We start from the raw sequence: 25,913 nt of genomic DNA on the forward strand, positions 1-25,913 counted from the left end.
AAGAAAGAAAGAAAGAAAGAAAGAAAGAAAGAAAGAAAGAAAGAAAGAAAGAAAGAAAGAAAGAAAGAAAGAAAGAAGAGATATCTAAAGATAAGATGATGCAGAAATAGAAAACTGGAGTAATCAAGGGGTTAAAGATACAGTTTACACTTGGGAATTCTCTATAATATGCTCCTCCTCTACTTAGACTGCTGCCAAAAATCATCTGACAGGAAACATAAGATTAAGTTTGTCCTACCTAAGCGAACAAAGAGTGCTCAGAACAGGCAACCAGTTCACTGCAGAGCGGGAACTTTTCTAATCCTGCTGGAATCTGAAATGCTGCTCAGAAAATATTACTGAAGTTGTTTACTTTAACATCTTGCTTCTGGATCATCTCATTCATTTTCATCACACTACAGTTCTTGCTACTTTCCCCATAAAGGTTAACTTAAAGCTCCAAACATAATCATGTGGAAAATGGACATTATTGATTCCTATGGTCCATTGTTCCCCCATTCTAAGTCCCTGAAGTTCAAGTTCAATCTGGAATTACATCATGTCTGGTTTCTCCTGGTTACCAGACGGCTTGAGACGTGACCACAGCTACAGAAAAAACAAACAGGCTTCTTCACGCTTCGGCTCCCCTATCGATTCAAACATAAACTTTTTTTCTTTCTCTCAAGTATGCTTCAAGTATGGAGCATGGTTAATTTAGAGATTAAGTTCCAAATTAGATTATCTAATGGCATCTTAATGGATTGCTGACCCATTTCCTGTGGGATGGCAGCATGCAAGTCTGGCTTGAATACAATTAATTTCTTAGGAAGTGTTCTGAAGATGTTTGCCTAGATGGAGAGGAAACATAATGTTCCGAACATCTTTCTGCATTAAAGAGTTGGGCAAACTATTAGAGTTTGCAGTTTAAATTGATAAAGACCAGCATTCACTAGGTATTCTTTCTATGAGTATTTTTTACAGTCAGAATACTTCAGTGTTTTTCTTCTTAAATTCCAGTGCGTGAATTGAGATTTCTCTTCCAAAATATTGCCCAAGGCAGAAAGGGGAAGGAGAGGTGGGGGGTGGACATGAACTATTGCTCTAGCAGGTGTCTGTCTTCACCAAAATGTGCTTACAAAAGCAATGCTGCTGACTGTGTTACTTTAGCTGTGTTTGCAGGATTCCAAATACACAGAAGATACTATGAGATAAAAGCAATTCATACCCATTCTCATTTGCTTCCCAGCTTCCTCCATTTTTGGCTGCTTTAGCTGCACTACTACCAATAAGCCACGAGTGATCCTGGGAGAAAAGCACTGCCTGAAAAGTGAAGCATTTGAGTACCCTAATAGCTACAGCAGGAAAGGAAATTCAGTATTCTGAGAATAGAACTCTCTTCAGCATCTCCAGGAACAAAACAGCTGCTGTACTGTACTTATGTGTCAAGATAACAGGCTGAAAGCAGGAAATGCAAATCTAGTGCAGACGCCTGAGTAGTGTAAATGTAAAGTTTCAGTTAACCCGTAAAAGTAACAGAGATTGTAACATGAATAATAGTTATCTGTATTGTATAAAACAAATAAAAAGAATATTTAACAATATCTGAGTTTGATAATGAAGCTTTGCTTACATTCTGTGAAAGATCTGCTAATATTTCATATGCTATGAAAGAGCCTTGTGATGCAGGAGTTACTGTTCGTCAACTGAGACTCAAGCTCATGTTTTCAAGCCTCCTACCCAATACATGAACACTTTTTCTCACTCTCACTCATGTCTTAGGTTTATTTTTTGCATTGCTCTCAGATAGTGACTGAGACCGTATTTTTCTAACCGAACTTTACAGCTTTTTGTAATTTCCCCTTACATTCTATCTCTAAGGAAATATTATTGCAGAAGTGTCATCATTGAAAAATGGAGCATTTTTAATGATTGCTGAATATCTTCTTCATATGTACAGCAAAATTGTCCTAAATTATCTTGAAAGAGCTTAAATCTGCTATACGCGACTTGTTCAGAATTCAGAAGGTGCAGCAAAATGGCATGACAGGCAGCTACGAATAAGACAAGAGGCACAAAAATAACAGGCATTTTCTCATCTTCTGCTCTCCCTAAGTTCTGAAGATGTCAGTCACCAACAGTGTCCCATTACAAAGCTTTCAGCTTGGTCACTTCCATTACCTGATTTCTGTGTAGACAACTGATATTCAGTCAACATTTTGTCTTTCTTGAGGTCAATGACTTTTCTGAAAACCAGTGTACTTAAAATAACTATAGAAGCCTGCTGTAAAAGGTGAGACTGAGTGCCATCTAAACGAGTACTACAGATTTGAGGGAATCATATGATGAAACCTTTTTCAAACAATTTTTTTGTGATAAAGTTTGGCTGTCTGGACTAGAATATCTTTCTCTGCTAGTAAGAAACAATTCTTCTTGCAATCCATTGATGCCCATTGGAGAATCTGTGACAGAGCTCATCTGGGAACACTTTTGTCCACTGACAGGACCAAATTGGAAAATAACATTCCAGAAGCTACCTGCAAAGCAGTTTTGTGTATAAAGATCAGCGAATAATGGAATGTTTCATCAAGGTTTCTTTGGTCAACACCTAGAAATTTTTTCTCCCTTTTTTCTCTTTTCAACTAAGGCTCATATGTGCTAGGTACTAAAAAAAAAAAAAAAACAGATTTTCTAGGACAGTGCTTCAGCTGGTGTAAATATTCATTGCTTTAAAGAGGTCGAGAGAGATGACTGATTTAAACCATTCAAGGATTTTTCTATATAGGCACTTGTGAGATAATTTCCCGATGCCTGTCAATGCCCTGAGAAAGCAATATTCTTTGCAATAGGAGAATAAGTCACCACCTCCATTGTGACCCACCCATGCTGAAGTAGCACAGTTCGGATTCACTCTTTACAGTACACTGAAACCTGTGATCAGGATTTATAATGTGAATCACAGCCTTTGAGGAGGTGAGGTGAATCCATTAGCTAATTTTCCATTGTGCTGTAATCTACATAGGTCACTCTGAAACTAATGCCTACTTTTTATTTCCATGGAAACTATAGCAGCGACGAAGAGCACAACAAAACTTTGATAGAGAAAATTCTCATCTGCAAAATACTATTTTTCAACATAGTCACCACCATTTGCTGTGTATTTTCACCAGCAATGAACAAGAGCCTGCATGCAGTGCTCGTAACAATCTGCATGGCCATCCAGAGGATGGCTTGTCTTTCACAACACTGTTGTCACTGCTGCAACACACCACACACCACCTCACTATGCTCACATACACTGTTTGGTCTGCATCAACGTTCAGAAAGCATCAGTGAATGTCAGTGGGTGCCATTTTTTCAACATGGAGGAATTCAGTTCCAAACCTTGCTTTATACTCGCTTCCATGTCAGACGCTGTTCTGTCAGATGCTGCCATCTGTCACACAGCAACAAAATGTAATGGAATATTGGTGGGAAGGTTCAGCCTCTACTGCCATATCACCAACATCCACCTCTAATGTCATGGGCCAACATAATAAAATACGAGGCATTACTTTCAGAGTAACCTTGTATACTGGAAGACATGATTACACTTTGCTTTTGCATGACAGTTTTTTCTAGATAAATATTATTTCAGAAAAAAATGTAGAAATACAAAGTAAAGCAACAATGTTTAAGGCACTTAAACTTCAGTTTTGTTAACAGCAATCATTTTTCAAATTTTGTCATTAATATTCCAAGTGGACACTCAAAAAATAAAAAAAAAATCTAGAAATTCCATATAATGTATAATGCAGTATATCTGAAATCATTTTTGTAAAGAAAGATTTTACACAAACACACTCGTACTAACATACACACAGACTATCCAGAATGACCTATACTGTCATATACACACAAACATCTAAGAAGTATTTAAAATTGTCTTGAGTGAGTAGATAATACATCATTTCACAGGCTCCCAACCTGCATGCTTTATATCTATACCCCCCACCAATATCTGTGGATAATTCTGCACATGAAAGAGCTGAAAAGCAGATGTATCACAATTATGCTGATTTGTTTACACATCTATTTAGATAAACACATCCCTACTGTTATCATCATTCATCATATATCAACAGATGTAAAGAATAATAATGAGTAATTGATTTATGTCCCAGAAGTCGTAGTTGGGAGGGGCCTTCTTTTTTCCCCAGGAGAAAGGTTGTGTGCAGGCTTCTTTTTATGGGCATTTTGCTTGTTTGTTCTTGCATACGTAAATAACCTTTAATTTGTGGAAATCATTCCTAATTATTTGGGGATTTTATTTAGAAATAAGGTTATATCTTACCTTCATTTACGTGTTAGTGACCTAAATCTAAACCAGCTGATTAGTCATAAAAATCTCTATTAATAGTATGGTTATTCATTGTCCAAAACCACCACCATATCAGACATTTATTATTATTGGTGTCTGTACTGCTCAGAGCACCATTTTCTTAGCATTAACCACTAAGTCCCCCCCAAATAAGTCCCTTAATTATGCAAATGACATTTTCACTGTTAAAGCCTGAAATCAGTATTAAGTATTCCCTTAAATCTGTAAACCTTTTGCATCTGATAGCACAGCATCATCACTCTAGATGATTATTAAATTTGTCCTAAATTCAGTTCATATTAAAGATAACCTAAACGTGTACTGCAGAAACGTTAAACAAATTTTCATCAGATGCTGTCACATATTCCACTGGCAGCCCAGTAAAACAGATACTATAGCTCAATGTAAATTTTTTTTATGTGGTGTAGGGGTGGAAATAATTAAAATGTTACCTTTGCCAAGTAATTCCCAATGTATCCTCACTGGCACTGGGGTATAAATGCCTGCCGTTTTGATTCATGGTCCAGTCACAAATCCTCAGCTGTCAATTGAAACCTAGCAGTCAGATATGGATCGAGCAGTACTACAGTTTTTAGTATTTAAATGAATGCATGCAAAATAGTATTGTACATGGCAAAAGCCTTATTTTCTCAAGAAGAATATTAAAAAAAAAAAGAAGAAGAAAAAACAAAAATAAAAACAAAAAAAAGAAACAACCAACCAAACAAAAATAACTTATTCTGAAAAATAAATGCCTACCGATTTGCTTAAGATAATGCTACTTTAATATGCTTCTCTATTAATAAAGCATAAAAGAGTAACTAGTGTTTAGCACAAAACAATTAGCCATTATTAGATTACAAACTGAGCTGGAATAAAAGGAAATGTTAATATTCAATAGTGAAATATTTTAAGAAAGAAAATAAAAATGCTGTTTTCTCTAAGCAATGCTGTAAATCATGTATTAAGGTCTAATGTAGTCAATATCATGTAGCATGCATTTTGTGAAACATAGAAAACATGCAATTTATAGAAATATTGTCCAAATTAAACAATCTGTATGTCCTTATCTTGCTATTTAAGAAGGGTAAAGGTATTTTGTAACTGAAGTTTATTAATTTAGTGTTACTCAGAGCAATTTTACTTAGTAAGAGGTGATAAAATAATCTAATCTTGTTTTAGGCTTAGAATAACAGCATTAAAAATATTCTATTGTTTTTTGGTATAATGAAGAATGTACTAAATGTAATCTGAAGCAAATTCTTCCCAGATCCTCAAATCATCAGTTCTGCCTTCACGGACTTTTCAAGCAACCCTCAATAGCTCTGCTTGTTTAACAGCTGCTCCATAGTGTTAGCAGATTTATTGAAAAGATATACGACTTATTTTTATGTTTAAGAAAGTGAACTTATCTGGCTTGCAAAGAAAACACATATTTTAACCCCTGTATAGTTATGCGATATTATAAACTGTTGTACCATTACATACAATACAGAACTCTGAATTGAAGATAATGTTGTTACTGAATCTAATTATTTTAATTTCAGCTTTCTCTATTCATATTTGATCTTCAGAAAGCACAAGCAGAGAAACTACAGTATTTTCACAGGAGCAAATTTACTTGCAATCTTTTCCTGAAAAATACAAATGCTAAGGACAAGACAGTATTGCAAACCTGATCCTGTCTAGCTGATAGACTCATAAGTTTCCTGCTGTTAAGGTCTGAGAAATGGAAACGTTAGTCTCTGATATTTTCTTAGGGATTCGTTTTTTGTTTGTTATCTAGAGAACTCCAAGGGACCTCCTAAAGGCCATTAAATGCATGACTAAACCACATGAAATTAAACAGAAAAGGAAATATGCATTGAAAAGTTTGCTATCATTAACTGTGAATAATACATTAAACACATTTTAAAAAAGGGCTAAGTAAATATTTGGTTTATTAATTATACAAAACAGTATTGTAAACCAAATTTTAATACGGAGGATATAGTAAAACATTGGTTTGGTTACTTGATTGGTTTGGATACTTGAGAGCAGTACTCTCACTATAGCTCTTTAAGAATATTTTAAAAGCTTATAACTTAATTATAATAACTCACTTCCCACTGAAATAAAAGACTGAAAGATTTAAAAAATGATCTTTTCTTCTTTCACAAAATATGCAATCTATGAATAAATGATATTTGGCTGATAATAAGCAGAAAATATATTAATGTCCTAAACTTACTGTTACAAAATTTTTATGCGCTTAGGTCTAGCTTGAAAATCTGGCAAGTACTTAATTTTCAATGGGACCTGACTACATTTGTGATACAGGGAAAGCATTTTACATTACATTTTAGTAAAATCAGCTCCTGAACTAAATTGTGATGTTTTTCTCACTGTCTAAATGAAAACTTTCCATATGTGCAGTTAATGTATGAGAGTTATCAGTAAGAGCTCCAAAAAGAGCTTTTCAAATCTATGTCATTAAAGTTAGTATTGTCATACATCATATTAAATATAGTCATACATAGCACAACATCAACACATACACATATGAATACTGATGTGATAGTTATAGAAGGTATACATTTTATATATGCTATAGACCTATTGCATGCACCTATATATGTAGATTAATGTTGGATCAAATCTATAGTTAGTGTAAAGTGTAGTGCTTTTTGTTGCGCCAGCTATGCCTCCTTGTAGTACTGTCAATACAAACCACTGCAGGTCTGCCTGATAATTGTATGTTAATACAATTTAATTAATTAATTACAATTAATACAGTATTAATTGTATAATAAAATATATGAAAAGCAGGATGGCATCAGTTGCACTTAAAATCACTTTCCCCATGTTAAAATCTATTGCTTCACATTCCTCTGCAGGCTAACATAGCTGTGGTGTTGTCTTTAAAAGCTGACCTGCCAGGAAAATGTTGGGTTTTTTTTCTACCTCACATAAAATTTCCTTTTACAAATCACTACTGCCTGGAGACTATGATGTCTAAGAAAACAGTCCAGGATTTAGAAATATACATTTGGAAGTATTTGGAAATATCCCTTTCAAAGTCTTCATCTGCATCCTTCACGTGCTGTTGAGTACTTTCTGGGTAAAAGGTCTGGAAGGGCTTAAAAGACCTCAACAAGCCCTGCCTGCTTTTGATGGAAGATGTCTGCTTACAGCAGCAGCAGGAACACTGTCCTTGGAGGACATCCAGACAGCCCAGTAGGGAAAGCCTGGGAACACAGGCCTGACATGAGTACCTAGCTTTGGAAGATGTAGGGCATTTTAATACAGTATTTTGAGTGCTACCTTTTGTCTAGAGGCATGCTGAAAGCTTTCTGGCCAGTTACAGTCCTCAGAGTAAATTGAGTGACTTCTAGAATTATACCACAGTGTTAACTGGACATGAGAAGGCAATTCACTCTCATCCGCAATAAGCCACCTAGGAGATGTTTGGAGCAGGAAATATGAAAGGGAAAGGCAGGAAACTAGTTGCAGTCTGCTAGAAAAAACTTAGATTCCTTAGGAGAAGGACTTAAGAAATAGTCCTTATGAGACAGTTAATAAATGCTGAAAAACATGACTAACTTTCCCATAAATATGCTGTGGATGCAAAATAAATGACCTGATTTTGCCACTTGTGACATGGCAAAAGCCCCTCTTAGAAGCCTGCTGAAGTGGCCTGCACTTCAGTCCCATGGCTTTGTCATCTTCAGACAGGCGAGCAACAGTAACACCTTCTATCCACAAAATACAAGCAATGACTTTTTACTTCTCTTTCTCTTAACCCCGCAGGAAGAAAGAATGTGGATCTGTATGCTGAGGAGAAAAAGTGTGCCCAGCTTTGCAGTAGATGGGGAAACCTGACATGCAGCCTAAGCTTACCCCAGTGTGCAGAGCTGTGTGTGGAGCCTGCATTCCTGGGATGTGCCCTCACTTGTGGAGTACCAGGGAGCTCAAAGCCTGCAGAAAATTGCATTACCTGGCCTGCAAATATTTCTCCAGAAAAGAATGCAACTCCCTTACCACCTCAGCAACATCATGGAAAGGGGCCACAGGCTCATATAGCAATGGAGTCAAGCACTACCTCCCTACTCCTGCTTTGCCCTCTCTAAAACACCAGGAGAGTGATTTTAATTTTGCATTTTCCAGTGCTTTCCAGTGCTTTGAGACAAACTGATATGAAGCTTGAGCCAAGAGACAGATCTTGCTATATCTGCTTTTTCAGTTTGAACTGGGCATCTTCCAAGTACAAGTTCTGCACACTTTTAAGTAGGCAAATCCTTCCTACATTCCTACATTATAATTCCACAGTCAACAGCTCAATCTTTAATCATCTGAATAATTTCAGGGGTAATATTTAAGCAGGTTTTGTATTTTCCTATTGAAACAGTGGCCCATCAAATATTAACATTTATTTCAATCCTCTGTGATTACTAGTGAAAATAATTAAGTATCTTGCAGTCTGCAATGTGAGATTTTGCTATAGTTTCTGTTAGTTCAAAAAAAGCTCATAAAGCTGAGCATTTGCATATTGTCATTGTTTTGGCTGAAACTTCCTTTAAATGTGTTTCCTTTTCAGCAAGCATATGTGAAAACTGACCTCTTATCCATTTACATACCTCCCTGGTATTTATATGGCCAAGTTTTACGTCAAACTGTCAATTATGATGAGAGACACAATAAGACCAGCTTAAGTGTTGATAACCTGTTTCCTGGCTTTACTGAGAAGTTCCGACTGAGAGTCCACTTGTGTTCTTTCTTTCAGCTCTCTGCTGAAAGCAAAAGCAACATTCACCTAAAATGTTTTAAAAACAGATACTTTGCTTTCAGTAGACATTTAAGTTTACAACTTTCATGACCAACAGAATGAAGAGAATCTCATTTTGAACTGTGGGATTCAGTAACTAAAGGATACATCTGGAAGGAACTACTTCCTATCAAAGGAGCAGGGCAGTCTCATGCTAGGAAACAAAAAGCTATCCGCAGCTTTCTGGTTTTGCATTTTAGAGATCTGAAGTGTTTCTTATTACTCTGCACACTGCAAATGTGTCAGTCATAAAAGTGATAGCTGTGTGAACATCATGCATACCACACTCAGGAACTCCATGCTCTAGTGAAATCTATGCCATTGTGTTAAACAGTGCACAAACTGAAGGACTTTACCCGTTCATTTACAATTGGATTGGCATTAGTTAGGAAAGTTTACCATGACAGTAAAGTTTTAGAAGTCATTGTGTTCACAGACCTCAATATCTAATCTGTTTATATTTTCTGCTCTAAAATACAGTCATGAATCTCAGGCTCCAGTGTGCATTAAAATGAAAAAGAAAGAAAAGCTGTTAATTACATGTCATAGAAATCTTATTTTTGTGAATGTTTGTCTGTGCATTCAATAAATATAAGTGTTTGTCTGTCTGACAGTCCATCCATCCATCCATCTCTTAATGTTGTATATACAGGTAAAATCCATGACTACTGTTTTTGGCAACATTCTAGGTTTTGAGCCAGAAACAACACCAACGTATAGCTGAGCATCTATAGTCTAACTGACAGAACTACTTCAGTTTGTTGGTTCTTCCTCTAACTTAGGAACTGTAGATCCTCAGTAGAAAAAAAGGTAAACAGTGAGCAAAACAAAGAAAGAATGGGATGGGAGAAGATGCTCACATACCATTGTGGAGATTATCCAAACTTTCCTCTATGCATAGTACAGTTAAGCTGTTTCTCAGCAAAAATGATGAGCATTGAGCACTAGATTCATTTTCATAAAATAACCCCCCCAGCCACCAAAAGTCTGACTCATACTTCCTGTCACTTCCTTTCCCCTCACTAGGAATCTCTCCCTACAACTGTGTTATTAACACTTGACAATACTCAAAAGCTGATGCTGAATTGAGGAAAGCAAACCAAGTGGTCATTGATGATTTGTAATAGACATTTTGGGGGAGCTGTCATAAATAGCGATAAAATGCTAAGACCAATATAAATTTATAGCTGCCACTTAAGCAGGATAATCATTTTGTAACTATTAATGTCAAACATTTAGAAATATCTGGCATTTCAAGTCAGGTAGCAGGAAGACCTACCAGTACATACACCAGAATCTATGGAGTTAAAAATCCTCATTAGATGAATGTCTTCCTGATTAACACAGCATGCTAGGTAATGCATCCAACTTTCACAGTATCCAGATCACTAAAGGCAAACTGTTCCCATAGATGTCACAGAATCACACAACCACAGAATCACAGGATTGGAAGGGACCTCAAGGATCATGAATCTCCAACCCCCCTGCCACCAGTCAGGGCCACCAACCTCCACTACATCTTTCAAAATTGTATTTAATACTTTCCATCTAAATGCAATTATTCCAGGTAGTTGTACTATCAGTCCTTTATTAGAAGTTCTAGCAAACTTCCACTTTGCCAAAATGCTCTGTGTTAAGTACATTACAAACTGTATATGTAACTTCTTAATATACTGTGGCTACTGTACTTTATATAGGCTACATCCTGGTTCTTTTTAACAACAGAAAGGTGTTCAAGAGTAGATGCCAATATTTCTCATAACCAGAGAAAATAAATCTCCGTAAAGGCTCCTCCAATTAAGTAAAAAATGTGGTGACAATATTTATTCTTGAAGGGTCAGTGTATGTTACACGGTATGGTGAATGCTTAAAAGACTTCTATGGAACTAAAACCACTGCCTTTCTAATTTGGAATTTCTCTCAGCTAATACAAAATGATTGATTGCCTTTATTTCATGTACCTCTTGATTTTCCTTTCCATTCATCATGAGCTGTTTTAAAGCAAATGCATTTAAAACTGGTCACAGGAAGAGTGGTCTCTTTTAAATTGTTGTAAAGTAATGAAAGAACATAGTAAATCAATCTAATTCCTGCCTCACAAAGGATAACCTTTCCTCTATTGAAGTTTTGACAATTTCAGTGTTGTACCACACTTTCTGGGCAAAAAACATATATGGCATCATCATCTTTGAGATCTCTTTAGGATTTAAGTGGGAGAAGGCGACTTGTATGTACTTATGTGCTTGCGCTTATCCACTTAGAAAAGCTTTATTGTTAAAGCAGTTTCTTCTTTCAGTTGGTTTAAAGCAGTGCACACTATTCCCTAATTTTCTACATATTCGTGTGTGTAACCATTCACACACACATACATCAAACACATTCAGGCAAATTTACACCTATATTCATTGTGCAAGTTACAAAAGAATAAAGAAATCATAACAAAAGTGAAACCATAAAACAATTTTTTTCAATCTACTGGTCTCCAACTGATGTTTTGGAATTAATATAGCAAGAGTATGAAGGAACATAATTCAGAATGGAGAACATTGGTTTCACACAGTTTTATGAACTGTGTCTGAGACCTGACTTATTTTCACCTTTTACCTAAGTCATATGGCCACACATTTTACTAAGAAAAGGAGTATAAGATATAGTGTATGTGAATACTAATAACAGTGATTGCCCTCACTTTTAAATTCCTAAGATGCTGCTAAAATCTGCAAATTTATTTCAGTCTACACAAAGCCTAAAATATGTAGGACGCATGAAATAAGCATTATATAATGCACATGTAATAATCTCAGCCAACAGAAAATTAAGTGTACTGCTACCAACTTCTAGGCATGTGGGAAGAAGTTTGTAATTCTTTCAGTGCACCTGGAAGAAGGTGGAGTAGATTTAAGAAAAGTGAATTTTAGAAAAAAAAACTGTCTATAAATGTACGTGGAAAAAAAAACTAATTCTGCAATCTAACTGGATGTCAGACACTTTTCAAAGGATACGCTGTAAAATATCACATGAAAAAAAATACAGAAATAGCAATGTACTGTTTAAAAAGAGAGATCCTGTGAGTGTATCAAATAAAATATATATAATGACACTGTATATCTTCAAAAATAATCATGTGGTAATTATAACACATTTCATAATGCAGTGATCTTTAAAGAAAACAGTACATCAGTGAAACAACTGATGGCAAAAAAACATTTGATTTTATATTTTCATAAATGCATACATGTGTTTCCTGGGAGACCTTGCTGATTAACAAATAAGTTGGCAATGTGTCAACTGTCTTATATATCATCTTTTATGATTTTATGAGGACTTTGCATGGAGTGACCTCTAAAGCATCCATACCACTACCTTGCCCTGGGATTGGGTAGAGGGAGGGAATTTCAGGTGCAGCATACAGCAGCTATATCATGGCAATCACTGAAAAGACCAAGGGCCATTTAACAGCTCCATTTTTACTGCCACATTCACTTTTTTTCCTTGTAACATTTTAAATGCTGCTAATTTCAAACTCTTCTCCTGCTAAGATACAGGAGCAACAGAAACACACACCATAAAATATGGCGATAATCTAAGGTGTTGGAGTTTGTTCCTGTTATTAGCAGTGTAGGATTTCTGTATATGCATGGCCTTGAAATTGATTGTGGATATTTTGTTTGTAAACTATCATTAATCTTGGCTGTGTATTTTCACAGTTTGGATAACCACTTCATTTGCATTAAATTCACAGCATTAACAAGATGTGAAAAATAAAATGCTTCCTGAAACATAAATGATATAAGAAACTAGAACAAAACTATGTTTTTATCACATTTGAGATCTGCAGACCAATTTAAACTTATTAAACTGGAAACTGTTATATGTTGTTTGGGTTTGATAATTTGGGTTTAAATTTAATTTTCTAGAAAATAAATGCTGAAATGTTGCCCTAAACATCTGAAAAATTGTTACAATACAGTTTAAAAATAGTAAATTGGACTATTCTGTTTGGAAATTTTGCTTAATTTTAGTTGATTTAAAATGATTATTTGTTACTTATGTATCTAATTCTCATTCCTAAAATCCAATTAAAGATTACATGTATGAGCTCTCAAAAAATGCAGCATTTGGAATAAATATGATTAGAAGTTCCTTAAGAAGACACAAATCCAAGAAATAAAGCATAAGCTAAATTCATGTTTCTTAAGTGATTCAGTATTTGTTTGAATAAACTGCATCTTCAGATGATAAATACTGAAAATTTTAAGTTCCCATTCTACTTCAAGATAACAGTGGCAGAACGTAGAAAGGTAATATTGCAAAAACTTCTCTATATTGTTACACCTATGTGAAACTTGCCCACCTGTTGCTGGTGTAGGAAGGATGGGTCTCTTGGGCTTAGTCCCACATATCGATTGGCTTGGGATGTGCCTGAAGCTGTGTAGGCTGATTAAGGAAGAACAAAACAGATTGATAAAAATACCAACCTATCATAGCTATTACCCTGTGCAGGTACAGTACAGATATCCAGAGTTATGATTTTGCAATATATAGGATGTGTCTATTTTTTCCTTCACTTAGACTTTAATAGAATGCAAAAGAAAAGTTGGACCACGGTCAGAGGCATGTGCAAATTCCTACAAACTTCAATGGAAGCTGCATGCGTAAATCATTGTGTTGACTCTTGTTAAATAAAAGTTTATCAGATTAATGCATATTATTTTTTTGTAAACTAATTAAATGATATATATATTTGAAAGAATTGCAAGTCTGGTTCTCGTTTTCATTACACCAGTCTAAGGCACCAGTGAAATCATTAACATTTTAATGTTGTGAGAAAAAAGTAAATATTAGTCCATGTTGTTTACTGCTGTCATTGTCTTTCACAAAATGTAAGAGAACAACAAAAATTGAAAACAAAAATCCAGTTTGGCATGAAATTACTCTTTACAGTCCTTTGGAGAAAAGGTGTAATCTCTCATTAGTAGTTTCATGGGATGGGAGATAAATTTTACTACAAACTATCGTATTAAATATTCAGCTCCATTATGCATCAGGAAACATTTTTCCAACAAGACAATTTAAGGAAATTTGTTCCTTTTGTGCTACGAAAGCTTAAAGAAATCCATTTCTGAGGAGCAAGAGGATGGTAGGTGCTATAGCTTCAGCTTCAGCTGTAGATCACATTCCTCTCTGGTCAGTCACCAATCTCTAAAAGCTATTACCTTCTCATCGCTTTTGGTGGTGCTTAAAAAATGGGGCAAGTGATCTTACTCCACTTCCTCATATGGAGATGTCCACACTGCATCTCGTGGCATAACAGCCTAGAAACTTGTTGGCAGACAAAGTAGAACTAATAAAATTGAACAGACGTACAAAAGTATGCTAGTGAGGATATAGATGGGCATACTTAATAAATGCTTCAGTTTGTACTAATGTTACGTGGCAACTTTCATTACAAGCAAATGATATCTGTTATTTAAAAAAATAATAATAATTAAAGACTTCCTATATTAAAAACCATCCTGGAAAACCATCATAAAAATGAGCCAGATACTTAGAAGGAAATTATGGTGGAGATCATAGCACTGCTCAAATATTAGCAGAGGTTTTAAAAATGTTATAAATTTGATAATATTTTCAAATATTATCAAAGCAATTCTGCTGTTGTGCTTCAGAGTGAAAAGCAGTGTTAATCATTTATCATTTTATTCTCATCACACTAATAATAAAAACTTGCTGGCCAAGCATATGTTTTATTTACTTACACGTTTTGAAAATATCAATGATTTATTGCAAATACAGGCTGACGATCTTTCCTCTAAACACTTTAGCAATCCCAGTGGCAGGTAAGTTGATGTTGACAATGCAGTCTGTATAGATTCATTTAAAATTTTTGTATCAGCAGCATAGGATCCCTCACTTTTTGCTATTTTCTTCTCCAGCGAGCCATGTTCCTTCAGTTATTTTTCTCTGTCAGTCATCAAACCAGTTTCAGTGGGGCTTACCCAAGTAGGAACACAGTTGCACTGCTCTCTGAATCATAGCACTCTGAATAGGTAGCATGAGTATGCTATTTTGTGCAGAACTGGCACATTCTGATAAAATGTGTACACTTTATTATTGCTACTTCTTTGCTATTCTGGCAGACATTGGATCTTTAAGCAAAAAAATTGCTGAGGTACTGCTGTGGAAGCAAGAACAGGCCTTATTTCAGTTATCCAAGGAGAGATTTTCTAATGTTCACAGGGCAACTTGTGAGCCAAAGTTCCAATGAATTTCAAACAAAACTGGATGCAAACTCAATTTCAAAATGCAATCCAAATTTTTCATTTAGTAGTAGGATAACAATTAATGAACAGGTTAGGATTGCTTTCTTCTAACAGTCATTACTGTGGTCAGACCAGAAAGCATCCCAATGTATATCTGACACTTTATTTATTCTTTTTACCATGTGTATTAGAGATTCTGACCTCATCTGAGACCGATACTTGGTCCACTCACAACCATGTCAAACATGAAAGAGGATGAAATGTTGAATAGTTGAAATGATTTATGACCTGTTATATTCCCAGCTATTCTACACCAGAAATTTACAGCAACAACTTCATGTTTGCTTCTAAAACCAGCTCTTCTCAAGACCTACAAGAACTGCACCGTATGATGCCAAACAAGGTACAGATACACTGTACCACTAAACTCTTCTAAGAAACCGTCTGCTGTACTAAAAGAATACCTAATATACTGACACAAATCTATCCATATAAGTTTATAGGTGAGCAGTAGTTTGTCCAAGATTTACTACTATATTTTTATGATAAAAGAATAAACATTTTCACTCCCTTAAATCTTGCCACTCACATGCATTTGAGTGCTTGTTTCTGCTTCACATTCTAATTAAGTGGTTTGAGGTAGTATATATACTTTAAAAACAAGAGGATTTTGTGGTCTCAGTTAATGCAAACCCAACAGTTCTGAATCACAGTTCAAAAACTAAATGTTTCTAAAGCAAGTCAGTTAAATGCAATTGGTCCTAAAGAGATTCTTATTTTTAACAAATGAGGTTTCTTCCAAACTGATAAGAAGTGTCTCCAAAAATCTTCTCATCTAATAAATACTGGTAACATATCTCCAGTCTAAAGAAAAGTTCAAAGACAGTAGATATGCAGAGAATTAGTAAAAGATCAGTGCATTACTGAAAATAAGATGAATAGTAAAAAGAGAAAAAATCACTCATTGCCTAGTAATGTCTTTGTTCTTATTTCCAAAACTGCAGTTCCATTGAAGAAAATAGGGTAAATAGTCTGGTCCTGAAGATACAGTAAGAAGAGCATAAAACTTCAAAGCTTTTTGTTTTTTAAATAATGAAAAGAACAGGGGATCAACTATCCACTTCAACAATGAAAAGAAATGAAAATTTTCTTTTGCCCCATCACTTATTTTTGATAAAATTGACACAACCTATATCAGTATGCAAATCTCATAGCTCGGATTCAGTATGCATTGTAAAAAGGGTTGATTTCTGTAGGAAAGCCCATTGAGGAGCAAATCATCCAATCTATGTTTGGAATTCCATCTGTAGATCATTGTGAAGCCTTGCTGTCTGGGTGTGCTTCTCAATGTCATTACAACGTCCACCTTAAAATAACTGTCATGTTTTCTTTTTCTTGAATAGTGGTCAAATATGCAGGCTTTCCCTTTTCATTTTATTTGCCATGTCACAAATATTAGTTCATGTAACATGATGCATTGGTTGAAATTTGGAGAGGAAAAGCTTGCAGTCAGATCACATATTTGCTCTCCATGTAAATGATGAGAATCCATTTGGTCAAATAGTAGGAAAAGGCGCCTTTTTCTGGCCTCTATTTGGTATTTTTAATCTTTGATGGACATTTTCTTTTTCCTAGAGAAATACTTACTGGTTGCTGTAGGTGAAGATGCCTCACCTTCAGTGGATGTAGTGATGGGCTTAGTATCTGTCATGTTCAGGGTCACAGGTCGCACCGCACTGTGATGGGGAGAGGGTGCCAAAACTGGAGTAAAATGGCCAGGCACTTTCCCTACTACTTGACCACTGCTGTTAGGCTACAAAACAAAACCAAAAGAATTGTTTGTGAAACATACATATTGTGTTTAAGGCACGTACCCACCTACTATAGGGGTTTCCAGAACGCCCATCACTGTAGTATTGCATGCTGGAATGTGCTGTTTAAATAAACCTATGAATTGCTATGAGATATTTTCATGTGACAGAAAAGCTCTCCTCAGATAAGTATTACTTATTTAGTAGCACTATCTTTCGGTGAGCTTTGTTTTTTTCTGGATGCAGCATATGTCAGATTGTTTCAAAACATATTTGCCGTTCACACAGCTGTGAACTGCACTAAGTACAATGATAACAAGATTAAACTGACCAGGGATAAGCCCTGATGTGCTAACTATTAAGAGCAAATAAACGATGGAAAACTTCTACTTTCACATGCCATACCACTCTGGCTTGGAGAATAACCAAGATTTGACCACAACTGTCCATAGAGATTACACATACTGGAAGGCTAACTAATAATTCACTTGTCTGGGAGTAGGAGAGAGGGCTGGGATACACTCACTATACTGCAAATATCATAACTTTTTGCAAAAAATGGAATTATCAAAAAGCACTCTTCATAGAAGTATTTAGTAATGGAAAGTCTGCAAGTTGAGACCATTATAAAGTCACATCATTCACAGATTCAAAGGATGTACAAGAGTTGGTCTGCACGTGACTTTATAGCACAGGTCATCAGGATAATATTCTACTCTCTGCACATAGGCACATCTGAATTTGGCAGTGATCATTGGTAAGCGTACATATTTACACAATATTTAAACATGCCTTAGACATTCAGCATTAGTGTACGCACTTAATTGTAAATATCTTGCAGCAGAAATCAGCAAGTAATGTAGTCAAGAGTGGCTGACAACTGTTAAGCTGATTCTGTGCTCTGTGAATTGCAGGTATTTTAAAATACAGTCACATAAAATAAAAACTAATGAGAATATTATTATTGAAAGGATATTCTAAAATGTGAAATAACTCAGTGAAACAGATGGACTGATAAAAGACCTGATTCAACTGATTCAACTGATACGATGATGGAGGGAATACTGATACGATGATGGAGGGAAGTGGATTTGATGGGTGGACGACCCGATGGATAAGCAATTGGTTGAAAGGCCGCAGACAGAGGGTGGTGGTCAATGGCTCTATGTCCAGGTGGAGGCCGGTAACAAGTGGTGTCCCCCAAGGGTCTGTCTTGGGACCGGTGCTCTTTAACATCTTTATTAATGACATCGATGAGGGAATTGAGTGCACCCTCAGCAACTTTGCTGACGACACCAAGCTGAGTGGTGCGGTTGATACGGTGGAAGGAAGGGATGCCATTCAGAGGGACCTCGACAGGCTGGAGGGCTGGGCTCGGGTGAACCTGATGAGGTTCAACACGGCAAAGTGCAAGGTTTTGCATTTGGGCCGGAAGAACCCCAGGCACCTGTACAGGCTGAGAGGAGCGGTCCTTGAGAGCAGCTCGGCAGAGAAGGACCTGGGGGTCCTGATGGACGAGAGACTGAATATGAGCCAGCAGTGCGCTCTGGCAGCTCGAAAGGCAAATGGGATCCTGGGCTCCATCAGGAGAGGGGTGGCCAGCAGGGACAGGGAGGTGATTGTCCCTCTCTACTCGGCTCTTGTGAGGCCCCATCTGGAATACTGTGTCCAGGTGTGGAGCCCTCAGTACAAGAAAGACATTGAGATTTTGGAAAGGGTCCAGAGGAGGGCGACTAAGATGATCAGGGGGCTGGAGCACCTCCCCTATGAGGACAGGCTGAGGGAGTTGGGCTTGTTCAGCCTGGAGAAGAGAAGGCTGCGGGGTGACCTCATTGCAGCCTATCAATACCTGAAGGGAACCTACACCCAGGAGGGGAGTAAACTCTTCAAAAGGGCTGATAACAGCAGGACTAGGGGAAATGGATCCAAGTTGAAGGAGGGAAGATTTAGGTTGGATGTTAGGGGGAAGTTCTTTACTAGGAGAGTGGTTAGGCCCTGGAACGGGCTGCCCAGGGAGGTTGTGGATGCCCCGTCCTTGGACGTGTTTAAGGCCAGGTTGGACGGGGTCCTGGGCAACCTGATCTGAATGTGTATGTTTGGTGGCCCTGCTAGGCAGGGGGGTTGCAACTACATGATCCTTGAGGTCCCTTCCAACCCGGGTGATTCTGTGATTCTGTGATCTGTGATTCTGTGATACAATGGAAGGTTAAAAGAGGTGAACATGATTTAGCTGTAAAATAATAACCATGGGCTGAAATTATTTCTGCAAGTATGTGTAGAGCATAAACAAACAGAAGAGGAAGGAAATATTTGGAAAGTACAGGGAGTATAAACCAGGGGTAATGGAATGAAATAGAGAAGGAGGAAATCTAAAATGAATTGCAGGAAAAACTTCCTGGCATTATGATCTATGAGACGCTGCAGATGCCCCCAGTGGAGACAGAGAGCTTCATTCTTTAGGAAATCTAAAACAAAACTAGAAAATGTAAGTACAAGTGGAGACCAATCTGGAATTCACAAGAATATTGAGCAGCTATCAGATTACTTGTCCCTCTAAAATCACAAATCTTAGAATGGAATGTAAAAGCCCAAATGAGTATTGATGAGAAAGGGCCAACAAACTACACCCAAATTAAAGTACTCCCACTATTGTCAAACGTAAACAAGTCACTTCCTAAACACAACTGTATGTTGGAAGGGAAGAGATTGGGCCAAGCAGCCATGCTGTTCCAAGATCTTGTAATTTGAATAACTGGGCATTTATCACTGGATATTTATCACTGGATATTTATCACTTTTCATTAACATCCCCAGTAGCTTAAACTGAAAAGTTACTACTAGGATTTTAGTAACAAGTAGGTGAAAGAGAATCAGCTGTCAAAGTACCTTCAGAATAAGAAAACAGCACTGATTCAAAGAAAAGGAATGACAATACTTTCACATTTACCCAAATAACTAGTATGTTATCAAGACTTTTATTCACTGGGTGAAACTTTGTAGTTAAATAGATCTCTCTTACTCTTACATGAAAATGATGTAAAAGAATATATACTCAGTATCTTCTTGAGAAAAAACAGGCATCTTAGTGACCATAAATCTGACTCTACCTGCTTTAGAAGAAAAAGAAAACTTTAACTAACATAAATTCAGAAAACTTCTAAGATTTACCTAGCTTGCTTTCTGCTTCAGATTGAACCATTGCCATGCTTCTTAGAGCCCTGCTGCAGCAGTAAGCCCACTCTCCTCCCTGCTACCGAGCTATCCATGCAGCCTGCTGGAGGTCTCCATTGCAATTGGTAGCTTGCTACTGGAGTCATAGACCTGTGACCATAGGACTACCTTAGGATGCTTAGCTCATGTGGTATGTTAGTGTATCTCAGAAACAACTGCGATTCCCTTACTAAAACAATCAGTATTTATTATAGGCTAATAAAGAATATTCCAAGGAATTTATGGATTAAATCAGCCAGTGTCATTAGCTTCCGAAAGCAGCTCTGTCTCCAAAGCCAGACTCAAATTAATTAAATGGACACAGCTGGAATCCAGGACAGTTTACAGCAATGTATCGCCTTCTACTGCTCCCTAGGGATCCCAGTCAGTAGCTTCACATGGAAGCTTTAGTCCATATGCATATGGTCCAAAACAGCAAACCTTTTTCTTGGTGGATTGTAAGAAAAAGAAAGAGTATATTTTAAAGCCATTTGCATGAAAACATTTTCCCTCTGCAGAACAGAACAGCGGTACAGAACAGAACAGCGGTACAGTACATCTCTCCACTTGTATTAAATACAAATTATAGTCTCTAGTTCCAATTTTCCCTGAAGAGATTCTTCAGACTAATGCATTACAGGTGAAAAATCAACTGTTACCATCAACTGAGGCATCAGTATGTCTGTACAATGGATTCACAAACAGAACGATGAAGCCTGAGGCATAAACCTCAAGCAAATTACAGGAAGGCAGCTGTGTTAGATAAACAAGCTGTGTATTTGAAAATGAGAGAAAGAAGAAGACGCAGTGCCAAATTTAGCCCCAGTTTATGTAGTCATATATTTTTTATTGTTGGATTAGAGGCTAACTTGATTTTTAGATTAGCGTTACATTTTTCAGATTTTTAATATCTACTATCTTGAATTATCACAGATAAGCTCATTTAACTGCCCAGAGCCACAGACTGTCTTAAATGTAGCAAAACTTAACTCAGACAGTTAATATCTGATTGTCTGTACTACACACGATTTCAGGAAATCCTTACCTCTGAAGTCGGAACAGTAATTAGTAACATATTAATATAAACTTTCTTAAAATCAGAACTTAGTGTAGCTGGTTTTGCTGCTGGGGTTTTGTTAACAGATTTGTAAACAGTAGTCAATCATCCTCCCCTTGGACTACTGTTCACAGATTTTACCAAACACCAGTAGGTTTTCAGTTGTAGTTTTGAACGTTTTGTCATAAAGCTCACTATTTCTAGCATTAAAAAAATCTGTGTGTTGTCATATTAAGGCAGCAATACCAACAACTGCAGATGAAACATCCAAGTCTAATGGTAAAATGAGATTGGTATTACAACAATTCACATAAACAAGTAAATTGCTTAAATGGTAACATGTACTTTACGTTTAAACTACAATACATTTTTATTAATTGTTTTTAGAAAGAAACAATTTTTTATTATTGTAAGTCCAAACTCCAAATAAAACAATTCCATTTGTCCTTAGAATCTTAAACATAAACATCTTCAAAGAAATAATAAACAAAATAAAAAGAAAATTTAAAAAAAGACAAGAAATTATCTAAATTCTGTATATGTTTTAGTATAGCTACTTAGGGTACTGTGTTAGGTGTTTCAGAAAGAAGTTTGGGACTTCATAAAAATTATGTTATTCCAGCTAGACCTTACACTTGGGGAGCAGTCTATCTGCACCTCTGAACAAAAGGTTATTAAGAGAAGCAGCGTTTCCCATCAATGTTAACCAATTGCAGCTGAGCGATCTACCAGTAAGTGTAATCTTGTCACGATGGGTCTGGTGTATTTGGAAATCCTTTACCACTGCATCCTCTTTACAGTTCCAGTTCTATGTTAGATACTGTGGTGGTGAATAATATTACAAAACTCTATCTATAGTAGTGTGGTTTCGAGACCACTGGTTGAATTCATTTTGTTGATGAAAATGCAGAAGAGTCAGTTCTGCATATTTTGGTCCACTGTACAAAATATTTTAAGAGTTGCCTACTGGCCACATCTGGAATTCATAACTAATAGTTCTGTTTTGTTTACTGTGTTCTGTGGAATCTACAGGGGGTGATGAATGTTTCAGTAAATCTGCTTGTAAAATGAAATTGAAAGAAATATCTTTTGTTTTTCTACCTCTTCCTAACACCTTTTTTTGGTAATATGATACAAACAAATCCTCTTCAAAGCTGGAAGTTTTTTTCACAGGACATCTTAATATTATATTACCTGTACCCATCCATTTGTTTCATGGAAGACAGCTCAATAGTACAGGGGACATTTTCATCAAATGGGTAGAAAATACATGCTCAAGATATTGCCTATCTGAGTAACACAACACAGTATCTTGACACTCTACTAAGCATTAATATATATACATATATAAATAAAATGCTGCCACTGAGACTGTAAGGCACTGTAAGAGTTTCTCCTTGGGTTGAACCTGGGGAGTTCCATAAGATATTTAGCAAAAACAAGTCTATGGAGACTTTTTTCCTGCTATTAGACATTATGGTCTCAAGAGAAAAAAACATTTAGCCTTTTAATAGTGCCTCTCATTACTTTTTTTAAGGATGAATCTCACTAGAGTTTTCAATACCTCAGTAATTGACTGTTACAGCACATCCTACACAGACCTCACTGAGAGATCCCACACAAAAGCTTCAGGAGGTGTGACACGCAGCTACCTGTCTGCCCAGAGGAATTAGCTCCTGAAAAAAAAAACAAGTTATTGCCAGTTCTTGGCTGACAACATCATATCTGTATTTCTTTCTGAAAGAAATCAGGGTGTTGACTTTGATCTATAAAGTTCTGAATCTCATCCATTTGAGAAAACTTTTCTCTTAACGCAGTGCAGCTGAAACTGAGAGCAGCTGCAGAGCTTTAACATCCATTGTTCAGATATGGATAAGATAAAAAAAAATAAAAATAAATTTAAAAAAAAAAATAAAATAAAAAAATAAAAGAAGAATCCTTCATTCTGAATAACACTTTTTCCCATGAGCTTATAAAATGTGAAATATTTGTTGACATATAAAGTCAAAGGAACTACTCAATTTTCCTTGGATATTTTCCTTAGCTGAACAAGCCATGTTACACAAGCAAGAGAAAGGAAATTTCTCTGCAGGTAAATGTTCAAAAGGTATATTTGGACTTAATGACATTTTATGTAATCCAGAGACTTTTAGCTGTATATCTATATTTATGTATATTTATTAAACTAAAAATGAGTAAATACAAAATAATTATTTAGAGTTGCAATTTCATCTTTACATCCTTTGTCAGCAGAAATCTGACCTAGTACTCTCTCTCTGCCTTCCAATTACAATTAAAACCAATAAATTGCTTCATTTAATCTTCAATAATTTCTTAAAAATTATGATGGAAAGATGCATCCCCAAGAAGCTGAGACTATTTAATGTCAATAAATAAAGTTTATGGCTATCCCAGAGAAACTGCATGCACACATATCATTTGTGCTAGATAACTTTGCTTTTTCTCTTAAGAACCAAAAGGGAACCCCTTGCCCAGCCCAAAGAAAGCCTCACAAGAATTCCCTCTTCACTGCCAGATTACTAAAGTTATTGTACTGAAGAATTACAAAGTATCTGCCTGGAATTCCAGTAAGGTGTATCCATCCTCTGTTGGACAAAAACTGAATATCCCAATCAGTTACAAGAGGAAAACAAGCAGCCTCACCAGCTTCCAGCAGCAGCTCTTCTCTAGCAGTTCAGATATTTCTGTCTTCAGACAAAAATAAAACTGTTAAAACATAAAGCTGCAAACTGATCCATGTTGCCACAAATTATGTTTTAATAACCTGGGAATTTTAGTCAGTATGTAGGTAGGTTCACTTGTACTGCAGTATAACAAACATGAGGCATTATTTTAAGAGGAAAAGAGTCAGATAAGTAACCTATTCAAACTGGAAGCAGTATTACCATGCTGCTGAGATCAGCACATTTCACAAATAATATCACAAAATCTGACTTGAGGTTACCTGTAAACTGTGCCCTTCATAATTCAAGCCCAAAGAGTTTGCAAGAGTGTATGACTCTGTTTGCTTGGCTCAGTTAAAAAACAAACAAACAAACAAACAAACAAAACCTCACTGATGCCAGGATTCACCTTCAGCAGAATTAACGTTAACTGTTTGCTTTACTTGCCATATCCTTCATCTCACTTGTAGACTTCATCTCCTGTGACTAACCATACCTCAATCAGGGAATGATTCTATTTAATTTGATGGAGCATTAAATTTGGAACCATTAGATTTGCCTTTTTGTTGTGCCTGGTGATTTTATTTCTATGTATTGTTTCATGCACTCTCATTTAGCATTTTAAGTGTTTGTGAACATGAGTAAGTAACAGAAGGTGAGTTTGTCCAAGCATTCAAACATTCAGCTGCAACCATTCATAAAGGAAATGCATGCTCAAAGTCTGGAGTGGATTTGAAGACCCCAGTACTCTTTAGATGGATAAATACTGTAGGCACATGAGACACATAACTAGTGATTCATTTTTGATGAAGCATGTGAGAAGAAAGCAGTATCAATTTAACTGGAAGGACCCCGTCATAGTATGAATACATAGTCAAACACAAAATCTCATTCAGCAATATGGTAAGCTAAGATGAAAAGTTAAAATAAATACAATAAAAAGATCTCAGCAGTATTGCCTAACTACTGGAAAGTACATTAATTCTGAGGATCTTGGGAACTTCTTAGATTTCCATTCACAGGCAAGTTCAGTTCTTTATCTGAATAGATCCATTTCTTTCCAATATGTTTGTTTATTTATTCTCCAGATTGAACATGGGATAATAAACAGATACTCATGAAACTTAAAGCTATGGCTCTTTTGTTTAGGATCATCCACTGTTGCATCATTTTTCACTGCAGCCAAAGGGCCTATCTGAACTTCCTGACTGTTCATCACACATAATTTGGGGTATTTAACATCATGTCAGGAAAATTGCCCACTGTTTCCCCCAGTGGAAACCTATGGGGGTTCTATAGCTTTAAACTAATTTTACTTAAAAGTATTTCACTGAATAGCATGACTGTCTCACGATAATCAGTGCAGCACTAATGTAATTAATCTCAAAATTGCTGTGGGGAGTACAAGGCATCTCAGTTGCTTGTTGTAACAATCTAAATTAGTGTATTACTGAAAGATGTTGAGAAGGAACAGTTCATTCTAGGTAAATGCTGTCAGGGTATCCATTCTTTCTATTTCTAAAGCTGAAATTAAAACTATCATCCTAGTACTCCTTTTGAAATCCAAATGAATATGTTTTGAGGTGGGAAAATATAATTAAATTTGATGTGGTATTCCTACAGATGCAGTTTTGCATTTTATAATAATTAGATTTATTTGAATAAAAATCCATGTTTTATTTAGGAAAGAAAAACTGGTTTGGCTCAAAGCATGCCATTGTATCAGAACAATTCCTGTTTGTCACTGA

The 25,913-nt window shown here is 36.2% G+C and overlaps 1 protein-coding gene across 7 annotated transcripts in view; it reads right to left on the bottom strand.

The window, feature by feature from the left end:
- NFIB (nuclear factor I B) overlaps positions 1–25,913 on the bottom strand; it is a 109,111-nt gene that overhangs the window by 8,427 nt on the left and 74,771 nt on the right. For 2 of the 7 annotated variants that reach the window (XM_042877374.1, XM_042877375.1), the window contains 3 exons: positions 17,051–17,216; positions 13,495–13,577; positions 4,789–4,877 (listed from right to left, as the gene is read on the bottom strand). In XM_042877374.1, coding sequence (XP_042733308.1) covers positions 4,789–4,877; positions 13,495–13,577; positions 17,051–17,216 — 338 coding nt within the window. The remainder of the gene's footprint in view (positions 1–4,788; positions 4,878–13,494; positions 13,578–17,050; positions 17,217–25,913) is intronic. The other 5 variants (XM_042877376.1, XM_042877372.1, XM_042877373.1 and 2 more) reach the window with 4 other exon arrangements.

The sequence above is a fragment of the Lagopus leucura genome, unplaced genomic scaffold (assembly GCF_019238085.1).
Source record: "Lagopus leucura isolate 7727_CA_CO unplaced genomic scaffold, USGS_WTPT01 Super-Scaffold_100018, whole genome shotgun sequence".
In the NCBI taxonomy this organism is placed as follows: Eukaryota; Metazoa; Chordata; class Aves; order Galliformes; family Phasianidae; genus Lagopus; species Lagopus leucura.